The sequence below is a fragment of the Etheostoma spectabile genome, unplaced genomic scaffold, assembly GCF_008692095.1.
Source record: "Etheostoma spectabile isolate EspeVRDwgs_2016 unplaced genomic scaffold, UIUC_Espe_1.0 scaffold00007166, whole genome shotgun sequence".
In the NCBI taxonomy this organism is placed as follows: Eukaryota; Metazoa; Chordata; class Actinopteri; order Perciformes; family Percidae; genus Etheostoma; species Etheostoma spectabile.
The window spans coordinates 17,845-32,420 of NW_022603461.1; the positions used below are offsets into that span (position 1 = coordinate 17,845).

General features: G+C 43.2%; 1 protein-coding gene across 1 annotated transcript; it reads left to right on the plus strand.

Moving 5' to 3' along the window:
- Positions 1-244: 244 nt before the first annotated feature.
- On the plus strand, positions 245-13,789 carry LOC116678376 (serine/threonine-protein phosphatase 2A 56 kDa regulatory subunit epsilon isoform-like; the record flags this gene model as incomplete). Its single annotated transcript, XM_032508299.1, is given in 13 exon segments — positions 245-520; positions 2,713-2,814; positions 3,242-3,334; positions 4,683-4,813; positions 9,328-9,356; positions 9,359-9,386; positions 10,495-10,583; positions 10,586-10,602; positions 11,217-11,270; positions 11,576-11,626; positions 11,714-11,833; positions 12,098-12,225; positions 13,688-13,789. Coding segments are annotated over 13 exon segments (1,205 nt in total), but the record flags the coding sequence as incomplete, so codon positions are not given.
- Between the last annotated feature and the right edge of the window lie 787 nt (positions 13,790-14,576).

The following is a 14,576-nucleotide window of genomic DNA, read 5'->3' on the forward strand; positions in this document are numbered from 1 at the left end:
CCTTCCTGTGAATACATTCATAATTGGCTTCTAAACATGCGTATTAATTGTGCAGCCTTACCTCAGACTAACCTCTGACTAAATATTTCAGCACTAGAAAGTTTATATTTCACTTTGGTAAAGCGCCTCATCTCTCTCTCTCTCTCTCTCTCTCTCTCTCTCTCTCTCTCTCTCTCTCCTTCTCCTTCCACTAGCCAACTCTTTGATTTTGTTTTCAGTGTTGCAGCTCCCTGACCTCCGCGGGAGTCCGAAACATCACATGTATTTCTGCACCAACGGAACTGACTTTCTCTCTGTCTCTCTCTCTCTGTTTGTGCGTCCAGACGTGCCAGCGCCGGAGCAGCCGGAGCTGTTCCTGAAGAAGCTGCAGCAGTGCTGTACTGTCTTTGACTTCATGGACACGCTGTCAGACCTCAAGATGAAGGAGTACAAGCGCTCCACGCTCAACGAGCTGGTGGACTACGTGACGGTCAGCCGGGGCTACCTGACTGAGCAGGCCTACCCTGAGGTCGTGAAAATGGTGAGGATGGAGCACCGCGGGCGTTCAGCATACACAATCAGGGTTTCTGCCGGGTCTTAAAGATGTAACGCTACCTCTTATGCTCATTGAAATGTTCCTGCAGCTCTTCAGAATGTTTAGTAATTCTCTCTGTCGCCAGTGTAATTCACTGTATTACGACTAAAAATGAGACCAACATTCAACTTTTTTTGCAGCCAAACCAGACACCAGTCCTATAGTCTCGCTTTGCCTCTACAGCACTGTGGAGGAGGGTCCCTGAGCAAGACACTTAACCCCTAGTTCCTCCAGAGGCATGCTACTTCTGACATATATAGCAATTGTAAGTCACTTAAAAAAGCATAAAAGAATCAGCTAAATGACATGTATTAATAAGAAAACTCCGATTGGACAGATAGTCTAGCTAGCTGTCTGGATTGACCCTGCAGAGATCTGAGGACCAGGTAACCATAGTCCTCAGATTGGACAGATAGTCTAGCTAGCTGTCTGGATTGACCCTGCAGAGATCTGAGGACCAGGTAACCAAAATCCTCAATTAGAAGTTAGAACGCCAACACAAAGACAGAGGAAAGTAACAGAAATCTGGCTGACACACGGCGGATTTTCCGGCGCTGACGAGGGAATCCCGGAAGTGGAAGGTCGACATTGTTTGATGTTGTTATATATGTCTTAAATTTAACAGTCTTGAATTTGACTTGGTGAAACCCTGACAATGGACAAACACGCGCTGGAGGTCTTTAGACAGGGAGCCAACATTGTCTTAATAAGACCAGGTTACCTTTCAAACGTTGTGGTACAGACACCAACATTATTAGTTTCCCCACCTTTCTAGCTTGTGACCCCTTTAAAATTAAATTGAAACACATCCATTTGCAACCTCTTACCAGAGGTGTCAGAACTCTGAGGTAAGAGCTTGGACCTCTGTCTCATTTGAATACATATTTTAGTTCTAAAGAGGTCAAACTATCCTATTTCATTCACAAAATGGAGCTCAGAGTTCGAATTTGTGGGGTGGAAACATACCCTTAATTGTTGGACAAATCCTGTCTTGTTCGGGCTCACAAACATGCACTCACACGCCTGCATCTCAAGAAGTTGCATTCCAAGCGGGTTTTATTCTTTTGCGGCTGTTCAGCGCCAGCATATGAAAGTCCCACTCACTTACTCCTGCAGGTCTCTAACCTCCCCGCACTGAAAAATGTGTACTCATGTCCTGACCCATTTTCCACCATCACTGTCTCGTGACCCTGACACACACACACACACACACACACACACACACACACACACACACACACACACACACACACACACACACACACACACACACACGAGTGTCCCAGCAGAAAGGAAAACTGAACACAGCAGTTTCAAAGTAATGCGCCTTCAATCGGGTTGTTTTTTTATCTAACTGTTTTACTGTAAATATGTCAACATAACTATCTTTTTGAGTCAGTATTGTAATAAATGACTTAATAAATGAGTGCGCATGCAGATTGTTTTCAGTCTGCCTCTTTTGTATCAAAATAAAAGCATGAACAGAATACAGCATAAACAAAGCAGGGTTTTATTGGAAACATTTCTCTAAAAAATGAACCGATTTTAGTGCGGTGAATATTTCTGTTCTTTGTGTGTTGAGTCAAGTTCTGACATCAGGAGAAAACAGCCACAGAAAACCTGGTCAGGTGCGACGTCCTGCAGGGACACAAAGCAGATTTTAGTGGCGTCTCGATTGCATACAAAGCCAATGAAAAGATGTGAGTAGATGCCAACGGAAGAGAAGATGCATCCACGCAAATTGAAAATCTTTCAGGCTCTGTGACAAATCAGCTTAAAAAAACATGGAGGGAAACTGAAAGGAAGTGGAGTCTGTGTGCATGTTGCTAATGTCTGTTCAGTGGGTGTTTTGTCTGCTTGTAGCGAATGAACACAGGCAGCGCACCCACCCACCCACACACACACACACAGCAGATACTGAAAGATAAAGTCAGGCCAAAATTCACATGGCGTTGTGGAGGCTACAGAGCACCTGACGCCCTGAAAGCTAACACGCAACTAGTGCTGTTATTATTGTATATGAGTTATAAGTCCTGTTTTAGGACGTTGGGGCATCTGCGGAACCACGCATACAAAGTTCTCACCTGTAACCAGTCGTTAGAGCTGATACGCATTTCCTTTTTGTGCTTTTGTTGCAGGTGTCTCACAACATATTCCGGACCCTTCCGCCCAGCGACAGTAACGAGTTTGACCCAGAGGAAGACGAGCCCACGCTCGAGGCCTCCTGGCCACACTTACAGGTAAACACCGCCGCAAAGAAAGTGTGTGTATTAGGTACAAGTCACTATCTAACTGCGATTATTTTGACTGATCGCAACATGATTGACGATATCGGAGGGAAGGATCATTTTGTATGCATAGTTTTCAACGGAAAATATTAAAATGAATACAATTTCCATGATTATTGTGTGACTTTTGCAAGGATCTGTACCAAACGGTACCATATAGGCCGTAGGATAGAATAGGATTTGTCCTGGTGGTCTTTAGGGTTTTGTTCTGGGTCCAGGTCTAGAGCCAGGCTGTCAGATTTTTCTGGTATTTCTTGATCAGCTTGTTGCTGTACAGCAGGGAGTTTGTTAGTGTTTTTTTGAACATTAACAACTCTCTTACCGTGCTCCCTCTGTCCCTCCCACGGCCATCCTTATCTTCTCCCCCTCCTCCTTTCAGTTGGTATACGAGTTCTTCATCCGGTTCTTGGAGAGTCAGGAGTTCCAGCCCAGCATTGCCAAAAAGTACATAGACCAGAAGTTTGTCCTACAGGTGAGTCGCTGAGTCTGTAAAGCTTTAGTCCTCTCCCTGTTTTCCTCTCTCTTGTCCTTTTGCCTCAATGTACTGTATATACACTCACCTTAAGGATTATTAGGAACACCTGTTCAATTTCTCATTAATGCAATTATCTAATCAACCAATCACATGGCAGTTGCTTCAATGCATTTAGGGGTGTGGTCCTGGTCAAGACAATCTCCTGAACTCCAAACTGAATGTCAGAATGGGAAAGAAAGGGGATTTAAGCAATTTTGAGCGTGGCATGGTTGTTGGTGCCAGACGGGTCGGTCTGAGTATTTCACAATCTGCTCAGTTACTGGGATTTTCACGCACAACCATTTCTAGGGTTTACAAAGAATGGTGTGAAAAGGGAAAAACATCCAGTATGCGACAGTCCTGTGGGCGAAAATGCCTTGTTGATGCTAGAGGTCAGAGGAGAATGGGCCGACTGATTCAAGCTGATAGAAGAGCAGCTTTGACTGAAATAACCACTCGTTACAACCGAGGTATGCAGCAAAGCATTTGTGAAGCCACAACACGCACAACCTTGAGTCGGATGGGCTACAACAGCAGAAGACCCCACCGGGTACCATTCATCTCCACTACAAATAGGAAAAAGAGGCTACAATTTGCAAGAGCTTACCAAAATTGGAGAGTTGAAGACTGGAAAAATGTTGCCTGGTCTGATGTTTCTCGATTTCTGTTGAGACATTCAGATGGTAGAGTCAGAATTTGGCGTAAACAGAATGAGAACATGGATCCATCATGCCTTGTTACCACTGTGCAGGCTGGTGGTGGTGGTGTAATGGTGTGGGGGATGTTTTCTTGGCACACTTTAGGCCGCTTAGTGCCAATTGGGCATGGTTTAAATGCCACGGCCTACCTGAGCCTTGTTTCTGACCATGTCCATCCCTTTATGGCCACCTTGTACCCATCCTCTGATGGCTACTTCCAGCAGGATAATGCACCATGTCACAAAGCTTGAATCTTTTCAAATTGGTTTCTTGAACATGACAATGAGTTCACTGTACTAAAATGGCCCCCCCAGTCACCAGATCTCAACCCAATAGAGCATCTTTGGGATGTGGTGGAACGGGAGCTTCGTGCCCTGGATGTGCATCCCACAAATCTCCATCAACAGCAAGATGCTATCCTATCAATATGGGCCAACATTTCTAAAGAATGCTGTCAGCACCTTGTTAAAACAATGCCACGTAGAATTAAGGCAGTTCTGAAGGCAAAAGGGGGTCAAACACAGTATTAGGATGGTGTTCCTAATAATCCTATAGGTGAGTGTATGTCATTCTTCTCTCTGATTCTGATTTTCCTTCTCTCCGTCCAGCTCTTGGAGTTGTTTGACAGCGAGGATCCTCGGGAGAGAGACTACCTGAAGACAGTCTTGCATAGAATCTACGGCAAATTCCTGGGTCTGAGGGCTTTTATACGAAAACAGATCAATAATATTTTTCTACGGTGAGTGGACATTAGTTCTTCAAAAGTGTGGAAACGTCTGTCAGTTTGTGTTCCTCTCTCTCACAGGTCGGTAATTAGTTTTCACCATACGAACCACAGGAGTCTTTGCACCATGCGTTTTAATAGGCTTGACTCGAGTTGATTTAGACAAGGTTTTGCTGGGACTTGAATTGAATTATTACTTCCCGGGACTATTGGTCTTTTACTGGGATTCATGGGAATTCTTTTTTTTTTAACCATGTAGAAGACCCCTCCCCCCTGCTATTCCATCACCACCCACCCAGACAAAAACAATAAAAGTTGACACAGTAAACCTCCATTATTGTTCAATTCTGTTCATCTTTGTTATTGTTTACAAAAATTAGTAACAGTCTTAAAAAGAAAAGACCAGAAAGGCAGTATGAACAAAATTACTTGGTTTATCCGGTTGTATAGTCATGTACAATTTCAAATGGGTAAAGCTGTAATTACCGAATGTGATGGAAATTCGTCTTTCTAAATAAAAAAATAATTACAAAAAAAAAAGTTGACACAGTAACCACAATATTCCAGACCATGACAACACCATAAGCCCTTCACACTGTACACGTCTCCCCCAAAGCAAAGCTTCTCAGGAGCCTTCAGAAAGCTCACATACTTTTCCAATTTTCTAGTCTAGACATCCAAACGCCGCCACCCTATCCATCTCACAAGTCCACTCGCCCTTAAATAATCTGTCTGGGCGCCTGGGTAGCTCACCTGGTAGAGCGGGTGCCCATATACGCATATATAACCGTTATAAAATCGCCATCTCGATTCACCCTGTTCACGATTTGATTTTTTTTATGACTTTGATTTAATTTTACGAGCCGACTGCATCACAAACACTACTACTTTCTTCTGTGAGTTTTAAACACAGACTGTATAAAATCTCCCTTCTCTTCATGGAGGCCTATTGTTTCCAGGCTTGAGGTGATGACCAATGAGCTATAGGTGCCAAAATACACTCACCTAAAGGATTATTAGGAACACCTGTTAATTTTTTTATTGATGCAATTATCTAATCAACCAATCACATGGCAGTTGCTTCAATGCATTTAGGGGTGTGGTCCTGGTCAAGACAATCTCCTGAACTCCAAACTGAATGTCAGAATGGGAAAGAAAGGGGATTTAAGCAATTTTGAGCGTGGCGTGGTTGTTGGTGCCAGACGGGTCGGTCTGAGTATTTCACAATCTGCTCAGTTACTGGGATTTTCACGCACAACCATTTCTAGGGTTTACAAAGAATGGTGTGAAAAGGGAAAAACATCCAGTATGCAGCAGTCCTGTGGGCGAAAATGCCTTGTTGATGCTAGAGGTCAGAGGAGAATGGGCCGACTGATTCAAGCTGATAGAAGAGCAACTTTGACTGAAATAACCACTCGTTACAACCGAGGTATGCAGCAAAGCATTTGTGAAGCCACAACACGCACAACCTTGAGGCGGATGGGCTACAACAGCAGAAGACCCCACCGGGTACCATTCATCTCCACTACAAATAGGAAAAAGAGGCTACAATTTGCAAGAGCTCACCAAAATTGGAGAGTTGAAGACTGGAAAAATGTTGCCTGGTCTGATGTTTCTCGATTTCTGTTGAGACATTCAGATGGTAGAGTCAGAATTTGGCGTAAACAGAATGAGAACATGGATCCATCATGCCTTGTTACCACTGTGCAGGCTGGTGGTGGTGGTGTAATGGTGTTAGGGATGTTTTCTTGGCACACTTTAGGCCCCTTAGTGCCAATTGGGCATGGTTTAAATGCCACGGCCTACCTGAGCCTTGTTTCTGACCATGTCCATCCCTTTATGGCCACCATGTACCCATCCTCTGATGGCTACTTCCAGCAGGATAATGCATCATGTCACAAAGCTTGAATCATTTCAAATTGGTTTCTTGAACATGACAATGAGTTCACTGTACTAAAATGGCCCCCCCAGTCACCAGATCTCAACCCAATAGAGCATCTTTGGGATGTGGTGGAACAGGAGCTTCGTGCCCTGGATGTGCATCCCACAAATCTCCATCAACTGCAAGATGCTGTCCTATCAATATGGGCCAACATTTCTAAAGAATGCTGTTAGCACCTTGTTAAAACAATGCCACGTAGAATTAAGGCAGTTCTGAAGGCAACTGTCAAACACAGTATTAGGATGGTGTTCCTAATAATCCTATAGGTGAGTGTATGTCTGTTTGGTACTGCAATTAGTTTTAGTTTTGATAAAAGAATCTGTCTTGCTATTATTAAACTAGTCTGGACCCGGCTTCTTATGTTCCACCTATCCCTCTTAGGACTGACTCATTTCCCAGAACCAATGATCTTGGGCTGAATGGATCCTGGGTCTCTGCATTCCCACATAGGTTATCATGTATCCCGGTCCAAATCTCCTGGACCTCATCACAGGACCATAGGACATGAAGTAGGGATGGGCAATATGGTCTTAAATCCATATTGTGATATACATTGCAGCCTCTTGAGATAACGATATATATAGGATAGAATAAAATAATACATATGCTTTAATTCATTAAAATAGCTGCTCAGTTTGATTGTCAGGAGCTCAAACTGGCTGGAAAAAGGGGGTGTACTATCTGCAGTGATTTCCCTAGCTTTCTTCCTCATTCTGTCAGTGTATATTGGGGTCAGATGTTTTGGGGTTCTCCCCCTATTTTGCTGCCATTGACACTATCCTGTAAGCTTCTTCTTGAGTTTGCAGCTTAAACGGCCAAACCCAGCAGAAAGGTTAAGACACTTCCAATGTGTGTGGTGTATACTGGCTCAGTAATCTGAGCACTGACGCCCAGGCAGCTCGGTCTTCTGAGGAGACTGAGGCGTTTCTTAAAAATAAAGTCTGTGTTATCTGAAAAACTCAGGTAGTTGTCAAGAACTGTACCTAGGTACGTAAAATTTCCCACAGTTTCAACTGCTGGGCCCTTAAGTAGACTGGCTCTGTTGTTGTGCGTCTTGTTTGCAAAAGAGTAATTTGTCCATCTTTGCCACATTGATCTCTAGCTCGCTATCATTGCACCATGCTTCAAGGGCTTTTATGTGTGCTAAATAGGAGGCCTCGTCAAGGGGGTCAGGTTTTTGTAAGAGGCCTACTAAGGCCATGTCGTCAGCGTATTTGATCAATTTAAAGGTGCCATTATTTATAGAGAACTCATTTGTGAATAGAGAGAAAAGCAAAGGGGAATGAACGCTGCTTTGTGGGCAGCCTGTGCTGATGGTGTGCACTCCTGACAAATTGCAATGTACACATACCCTTAACAGGAGAGAATCGGGCCCTTATCCATGTTAATGTTGGCTAGTCTTTGCAGGAGAATGTGTGGCTTCATTGAATTAAAAGCGGCACTAAAGTCTACGAAGAGGACTCTAGCATGCCCGTCAGGGAGTGCAAGCCGTTTTGAAATCGAGTCTAGAAGGACCCGCACAGCTTCATCAGTCCCTCTGCCACTTCTATAAGCGAACTGCAGCGGATCTAACACACTGGTCACTTGAGAGGTCAGGAGTTCTACCAGAACTCTCATTGTTTTACGTAATGTGGATGTGATAGCTAAGGGTCGGAAATCTTCAGGCTTACTTGCACCAGGCGTCTTTGGTATGGGCCTTATTACAGAAGATTTCCACGACGTGGGTACACCTGCAACTAGGAGGGAGTTAAAAGCCACAATTAAAAACACCTTTTAATTGGGGACTACTTTTAAAAGTAAGCGGGCTTTCAGGCCATCTGGCCCGGTGGTTTGGTGAGGCTTTTGGCAACAGCATCTTCTGTATCACGATATATAAATTAGTTACATAGACCTGAAGGGAAGCCAAACTGCTAAATGTATTTTTTTCAGGAGAAAGAAACGTAGAATGTGGTTTTGAGAACATTTATTGTGCAAAACTGTAGTTACACAAGATAATGTTGCAGATAAATGCAATTCAAGTACACTAGTTTCAGACACAAAGGAAAAGCTTTTGGGTATTGGGTTTCTTTGCTTCTGAAAGGCACTACACTTAGTTTAAGTCCATTCAAATGAAAACATAATGAAGTGCAAAATGAAAGCACAATAATTTGTCATGGATAAAGAAGATTCTTGCAGTGGAAGGCACATATAGGTCAACAACAAAAAAATGTTCCAAGTATAAACTTTCTGCTATTGACAAGATGACGATGATGCGGTGCAGCTCGCGGCTCTAAATTGCGCAGGAAGATTGCATCATCAACATGCATTATCACGAGTGCAGTGTAATTAAAATCTCTATTGAGGCCTATTTAGTATCACTTATATCACCCGTTACTAACATGAAGTAATTGGCCGTCCTCTGTCTTACATTTGAAACAATTCTAAACAATCTGGGGGAGTCCAATAGAATATAGACCATTTATAGTCTTCATTCAACACGTTAGTCTAGAAATGATCTGGTTGTGTCATCTTTGCTCATTTGTCTCCTTTCTGTCCCCTCTCTTTGGTCCCCCTCTTTTCTGCGCCTCCCTCTCGGTCTGCTCTGCAGTTTTGTTTATGAGACGGAGCACTTCAACGGGTGGCTGAGTTGCTGGAGATCCTGGGGAGGTATGTGCAGACACACGGTTACCCTGTCCTGTGTTAGCGGATGCTTTTAGCCTGAGCAACTGGCCTGAGATTGATTAGAAATGATGAAAACTTCAAAGCGGAGCGTTAAAATGTACCGATTTTTTTTTTTAAGGAGCCATATCCGAGTTTGACTTGTAGATAAGAAATAAATAAATCATCTCGGCCCAGCCATCTTTTTAATCCATAAAGAAAGCCTGCGCTAACAGACAGTTTAGTCCTCAGACTGCTCACAGATTTTGCTTATATTTTTGATTTAAAAAAAAAAATGAAATAAAAATGAAATCTCTTTAAATATACAGTAGCTCCATGATCTCTTCAATGTAAGATTAGGCCAGACCAGGGTTTCCACAGGGTCTTAAAAAGTCTTAAGTTTTCTTAAGTGTTGTGTTCTAGCTCTTGAAAAGAAGCTACACTGAGTTCTGTTAATGAATGTTTCCGTTCATGTAAGCGTGACTCACTTTTCTAATTCCAGCAACTTCGATCGATGGATTATAATTATATTATTAGATATTATTATTGCGAAGGGTTGACACACTGTAGCTCTGTTTCCGGAGCTCACAGCTCCACGGGAGTGACACAAAACCAGATAACGGAATATGAGGAGTCCTATTCTATTTATTTTTTTGGTGCCAATATGGGAATTTAAAATGTAAGGTCACAGAGAGACCGAGCCCAAATAACAAACTAATCAGTTCTGGCGAAAAACATAACACCAAAACGCACATTTACAAAACTAACTCCTAAAAAACCAGGTTTGTCCAGTTTTTCAGCTTGTCCATCTGTCAAGGCTCTTTTTGAAACAATCCAGTGAATCAGAACGTAGACGAACCCTAGAGCAGGACTGTGGTTGTTAGTTTGGCGTTGTGGAGTTTTAAAGAGGCGTCACATCTGTTCTCTGTGTCCCTGAAGGTGAGCTCTTTATTTCTCCTCCCGCCTCCAGGCTCCGTCGGCCGTATGGACCCTCTTCTTTCTGTCAGCTGCTCATTGATCTTCCACTTGCTTTCACGGGGTCACAATGAAACGCTTTCATGTGTTCATGTTGAATTTATGTTTATATTGTCTCTCTCTCTCTCTCTCTCCCCCCTAGTATAATCAATGGTTTCGCTCTGCCGCTGAAAGCGGAGCATAAACAGTTTCTGGTCAAAGTGTTGATCCCCCTCCACACTGTCAGGAGTCTGTCCTCTTCCACGCACAGGTAAAATATGTTTCTTCTTCCTGGTGACTATCCTAGTATTTCTCACACAGTGGCCACAAAACTACTGAAACTTCCTATAGATTTGGAGTTTGGACACGCTGGCTGAAGTACCGACACAGAAGCTACGCAGTGTCTTGCTGTGGACGAGGGCAGCAGCTTAACGCATTTTAGATATATTTAGACGATTTCCAGCGCTCTACATTGCTGTCAGACAGCCTTTTACGATGGGGGACTGAAGCCCTTATCTCTGCTCTCTTCAAAGCCACCAGCCTCCTTTTAACGCCGCCTCCATCAATTAGTTAATTAGTGTTATTGTGTGACTTTGGTATTTTAAATGTTATTTCACCAAAGTCACAAAAGATGAGCGCAGAGAGAACGGCTTCGTAAAGGGCTGTCCGACCGCAAGGTAGAGCGCTGGAAATATTCCAAATATAATAGAAAAACTAAAGCATTGTGGCATTTGAGTTTCTGCTCAGCGAATAAATGCAAAATCAGGTGCAGGAGTTTTTACGTGTGTGTCATACTGCCGTAAATTGAGGTATATCTGAGTTGCTGTTGTAAGCTAAGCTAAAGGGCTAAAGTGTGTTCTAACATGTCGCTCCATTTCCCTGCAGTTGGCGTATTGCATTGTACAGTTCCTAGAGAAAGACCCAACATTAACGGAACCAGTAAGTATCCACTAATCCAACAGGAAGAGGCTCTGCTACCAATGTTAATAGTTGTAACACAGAATCAATTGTTTTCTGTCAACTCCAGACGTTTCTTTGCCAGCCAAAGTTGATTAATCAATTACTGCCACAGTAACTTTGCCTGCCACACCGTTGTCACTCCAGCTGATTATTGGGGGTTCAGGTGGATCAGAAAGGGGGCAGACAGCGCCTCACTGAGGTGAAAGGAGGAGTTGAAGTGAAACAATAATTGGAGAGAAGAACCCCCATTAAGGAATCGGTATGTGTCTCTTCCTTGTCCTCAGGTCATCAGAGGCTTACTGAAGTTTTGGCCAAAAACCTGCAGTCAAAAAGAGGTAAGGCGCATTTCTTTGAGTCTGAACTGTGTGTAAGCTCTGGTGTGTGTGTTGGTACTAAGGTTTTACTCCTGTGCTGCGGTGCAGGTAATGTTTCTAGGCGAGCTGGAGGAGATCCTGGACGTCATCGAACCAACACAGTTTGTCAAGATCCAGGAGCCGCTCTTCAAACAGATCTCCAGATGTGTCTCCAGCCCGCATTTCCAGGTCAGTGAGCGGCTGTTCTCGCTTTGCCAGACCTTCCTGCACAGCGCTGCGGAGTGGGGTCTGGCTCTTCCACGCAGCAATTCTTTAAAGCAAACACAATCGTCTTATATACAGGTCTGGTTCAAGAGGAACACACGCTACTGCATATAAAAAAAGTTATTCTGAAATTGAAGGGGAACATGTGAGTTAAAAACAGGATTCTGGATTTGTGCAGAAACACAGCTGAGTTGGTGTTGACTGCCGTGTTGGTCTCCTTTGTCCCAGGTTGCAGAGCGAGCTCTGTACTACTGGAACAACGAGTACATCATGAGTCTGATCGAGGAGAACTCCAGCGTCATCCTGCCCATCATGTTCGCCAGCCTCTACAGGATCTCCAAAGAGCACTGGAACCCGTGAGTGACGTTAAGACAAACTCTTCCCCCATGCTTTTATGTTCCCACACTAACTCATGGGGTGTCTGTGGCTTTCTGCTGATCAGCAGCTCTTCTTGGTTTTTCCGGTTTTTCTCAAGATTGTGTTTCAGCCTCAAGTCCGCACGAAGATCACAACACTGTTTACTGTAAACAGAAAGCAAAAGTCTTAAAAAGTAAATCTACTTGAAGCTGTGTACATGGTTCACATCCCAGTATTCATTTAAAGAAATGGGATGTGAGCATGGACAGTTGTGGTTTGATAACAATGTTTTAAATTGTAATTTCCACACTGGGGATCAGTAAAAAGTATAAATGAAATTTAAATATTAAAAAGACCTGTTCCTCTCACACCTGAAGCCAGTAAGAATTAGGGACACTGAGAGAAAGCACCACTAAAGGGTGTGGGTTTTATTTATTATCTGAATGGCCAGGATCGTTTACACTTCTATTATAATTGACCATTTCATCATTTAATAAAGGGAATGCGCAGCAACCTCGCTTCCTGTGTCCATGTTTCCAACTCTAGTAGGTCTGGAAAGTTTGGGGGAAAACTGGAAAATGAAATGTATGATTTAATTTTCAATTCTGAAACAACAATTGACAGTTTTTAAAGAATAAACTTTTAGGTTGGCATCGCCTGAATAATTTTTCCAAAACATATATTTGTATATGCACTAGAGTGGACTGGACCTTTGCGAGGCACGTCAGCCTCAGAGGAGAAACTGGACACGTGATAAGGAAGCACACAAGGGAGCGCCAGGTCAAGTCTAACAACAATAAATATGGCCACCAACTGATAAGGCTGGAAACACATATTCATAGTTAGATTACAATCTTATAACTAGGGTGGCTATTGATTGGATTTCTTCTCAGATACCGGTGCTAAGACAATAAAATGGTGCCTGAACCCTACTTAAAAAAAAAAAAATAAAAAACAAAGGAGCACAATACAACATACAGGGGCGACACTTGAGAAAGGCTTGTGTACTGCTAAGGCCATATGGTCAAATTAAGATGATTTTATTAAAAATGTAACTGTAACTTATAAAAATGACTTATTTCACCAGTACATTGGTGATAAACGGCCGTGTAAGCCCCGGGTCTCGGCACCCCGCCCTACTTCTAACTCTGAGGGAACTAGGGAACAGGCAAGGATAAGGAGACAACAGCCAGCAGCCACACATGGAGTTGTTGTGTGAGGGGGGGACGTCCCGTGTCTCCATCTGCTTAAGATTGACACATGCAGTGAGACCAGCGACGTAGAAAAAGTGGGACTTGATGACCAGGCTGGAATTGACACCCAAAATAAATAATAAATAAAAGAGTGAAAGAAATGAAACCCTGCAAGTTGCTCTACAAATGGACTAAAACTGTAAAGGTTTCTAGGTGCTGTAAAGCTGGATGATGAACTGTGATCCCTCTGTGTGCTCCCTCCTCGCAGGGCCATCGTGGCGCTGGTGTACAACGTACTGAAGGCCTTCATGGAGATGAACAGTACCTTATTTGATGAACTCACAGCCACTTACAAGTCAGACCGCCAGCGGTGAGGAGCTGCCCCACACACACAGCAGTGTTACTATCATCCCACGCTACAGACAGCTGGGAGAGCAGTGACAGTTTTAGTAACAGCACTAGAATATGATGAGTAGTGAAGTTAATATCTTACAGACTCACTCACTGGGAACGTCTTGACTACATAGTAGTAAAGTTTGGTGTTTATTGGCCAATTAGGATTCAAAGTGCACTGACGTGTCTAAGTAGTAGGGATGCACCAAAGCCACTTTATTCCCCCTATTACTCATTCAAATATTAAAACTCATAAGACATGATTCAGTGTGCCAGTTTAAAAATCTGTAAATCCTACTGTGGAACCCACAGGGATCTTCTATGCCGAGTCTGAAAAGTGGCACAGAGCCCCCAAAGTTTAGAAAGAAATCATTTTTAGCCATGTTAGTTGGAGTGCTATTTGATCCAGACTAAATATGTCAACATCTGCTGGGTGGATTCCCATGAACCTTTGCACGGACATTCGTGGTGCTCAGATGGGGAGTCCTACTGACTTTGGACATCTTCTGACCTCTCCTCTAGCCCCACCATGAGGTTTCCATTTCTCATTTTGGGTGAAATATTTCAAGATGTATCAGATGGATTGCTAGTAAAATTGGTTTACACATTTATATTCTTCAAACTTTTCCAAAGGATGTATCATCAGGTCAAACATAATTTCTTTTCGACCAAATACCTGCAAAACTAATGACATTAGCTTTAAGGTGTGCTTTGTCCCAACACACTACATGGTAACCATTACACCTGCTCTGACCCTCGTTAAT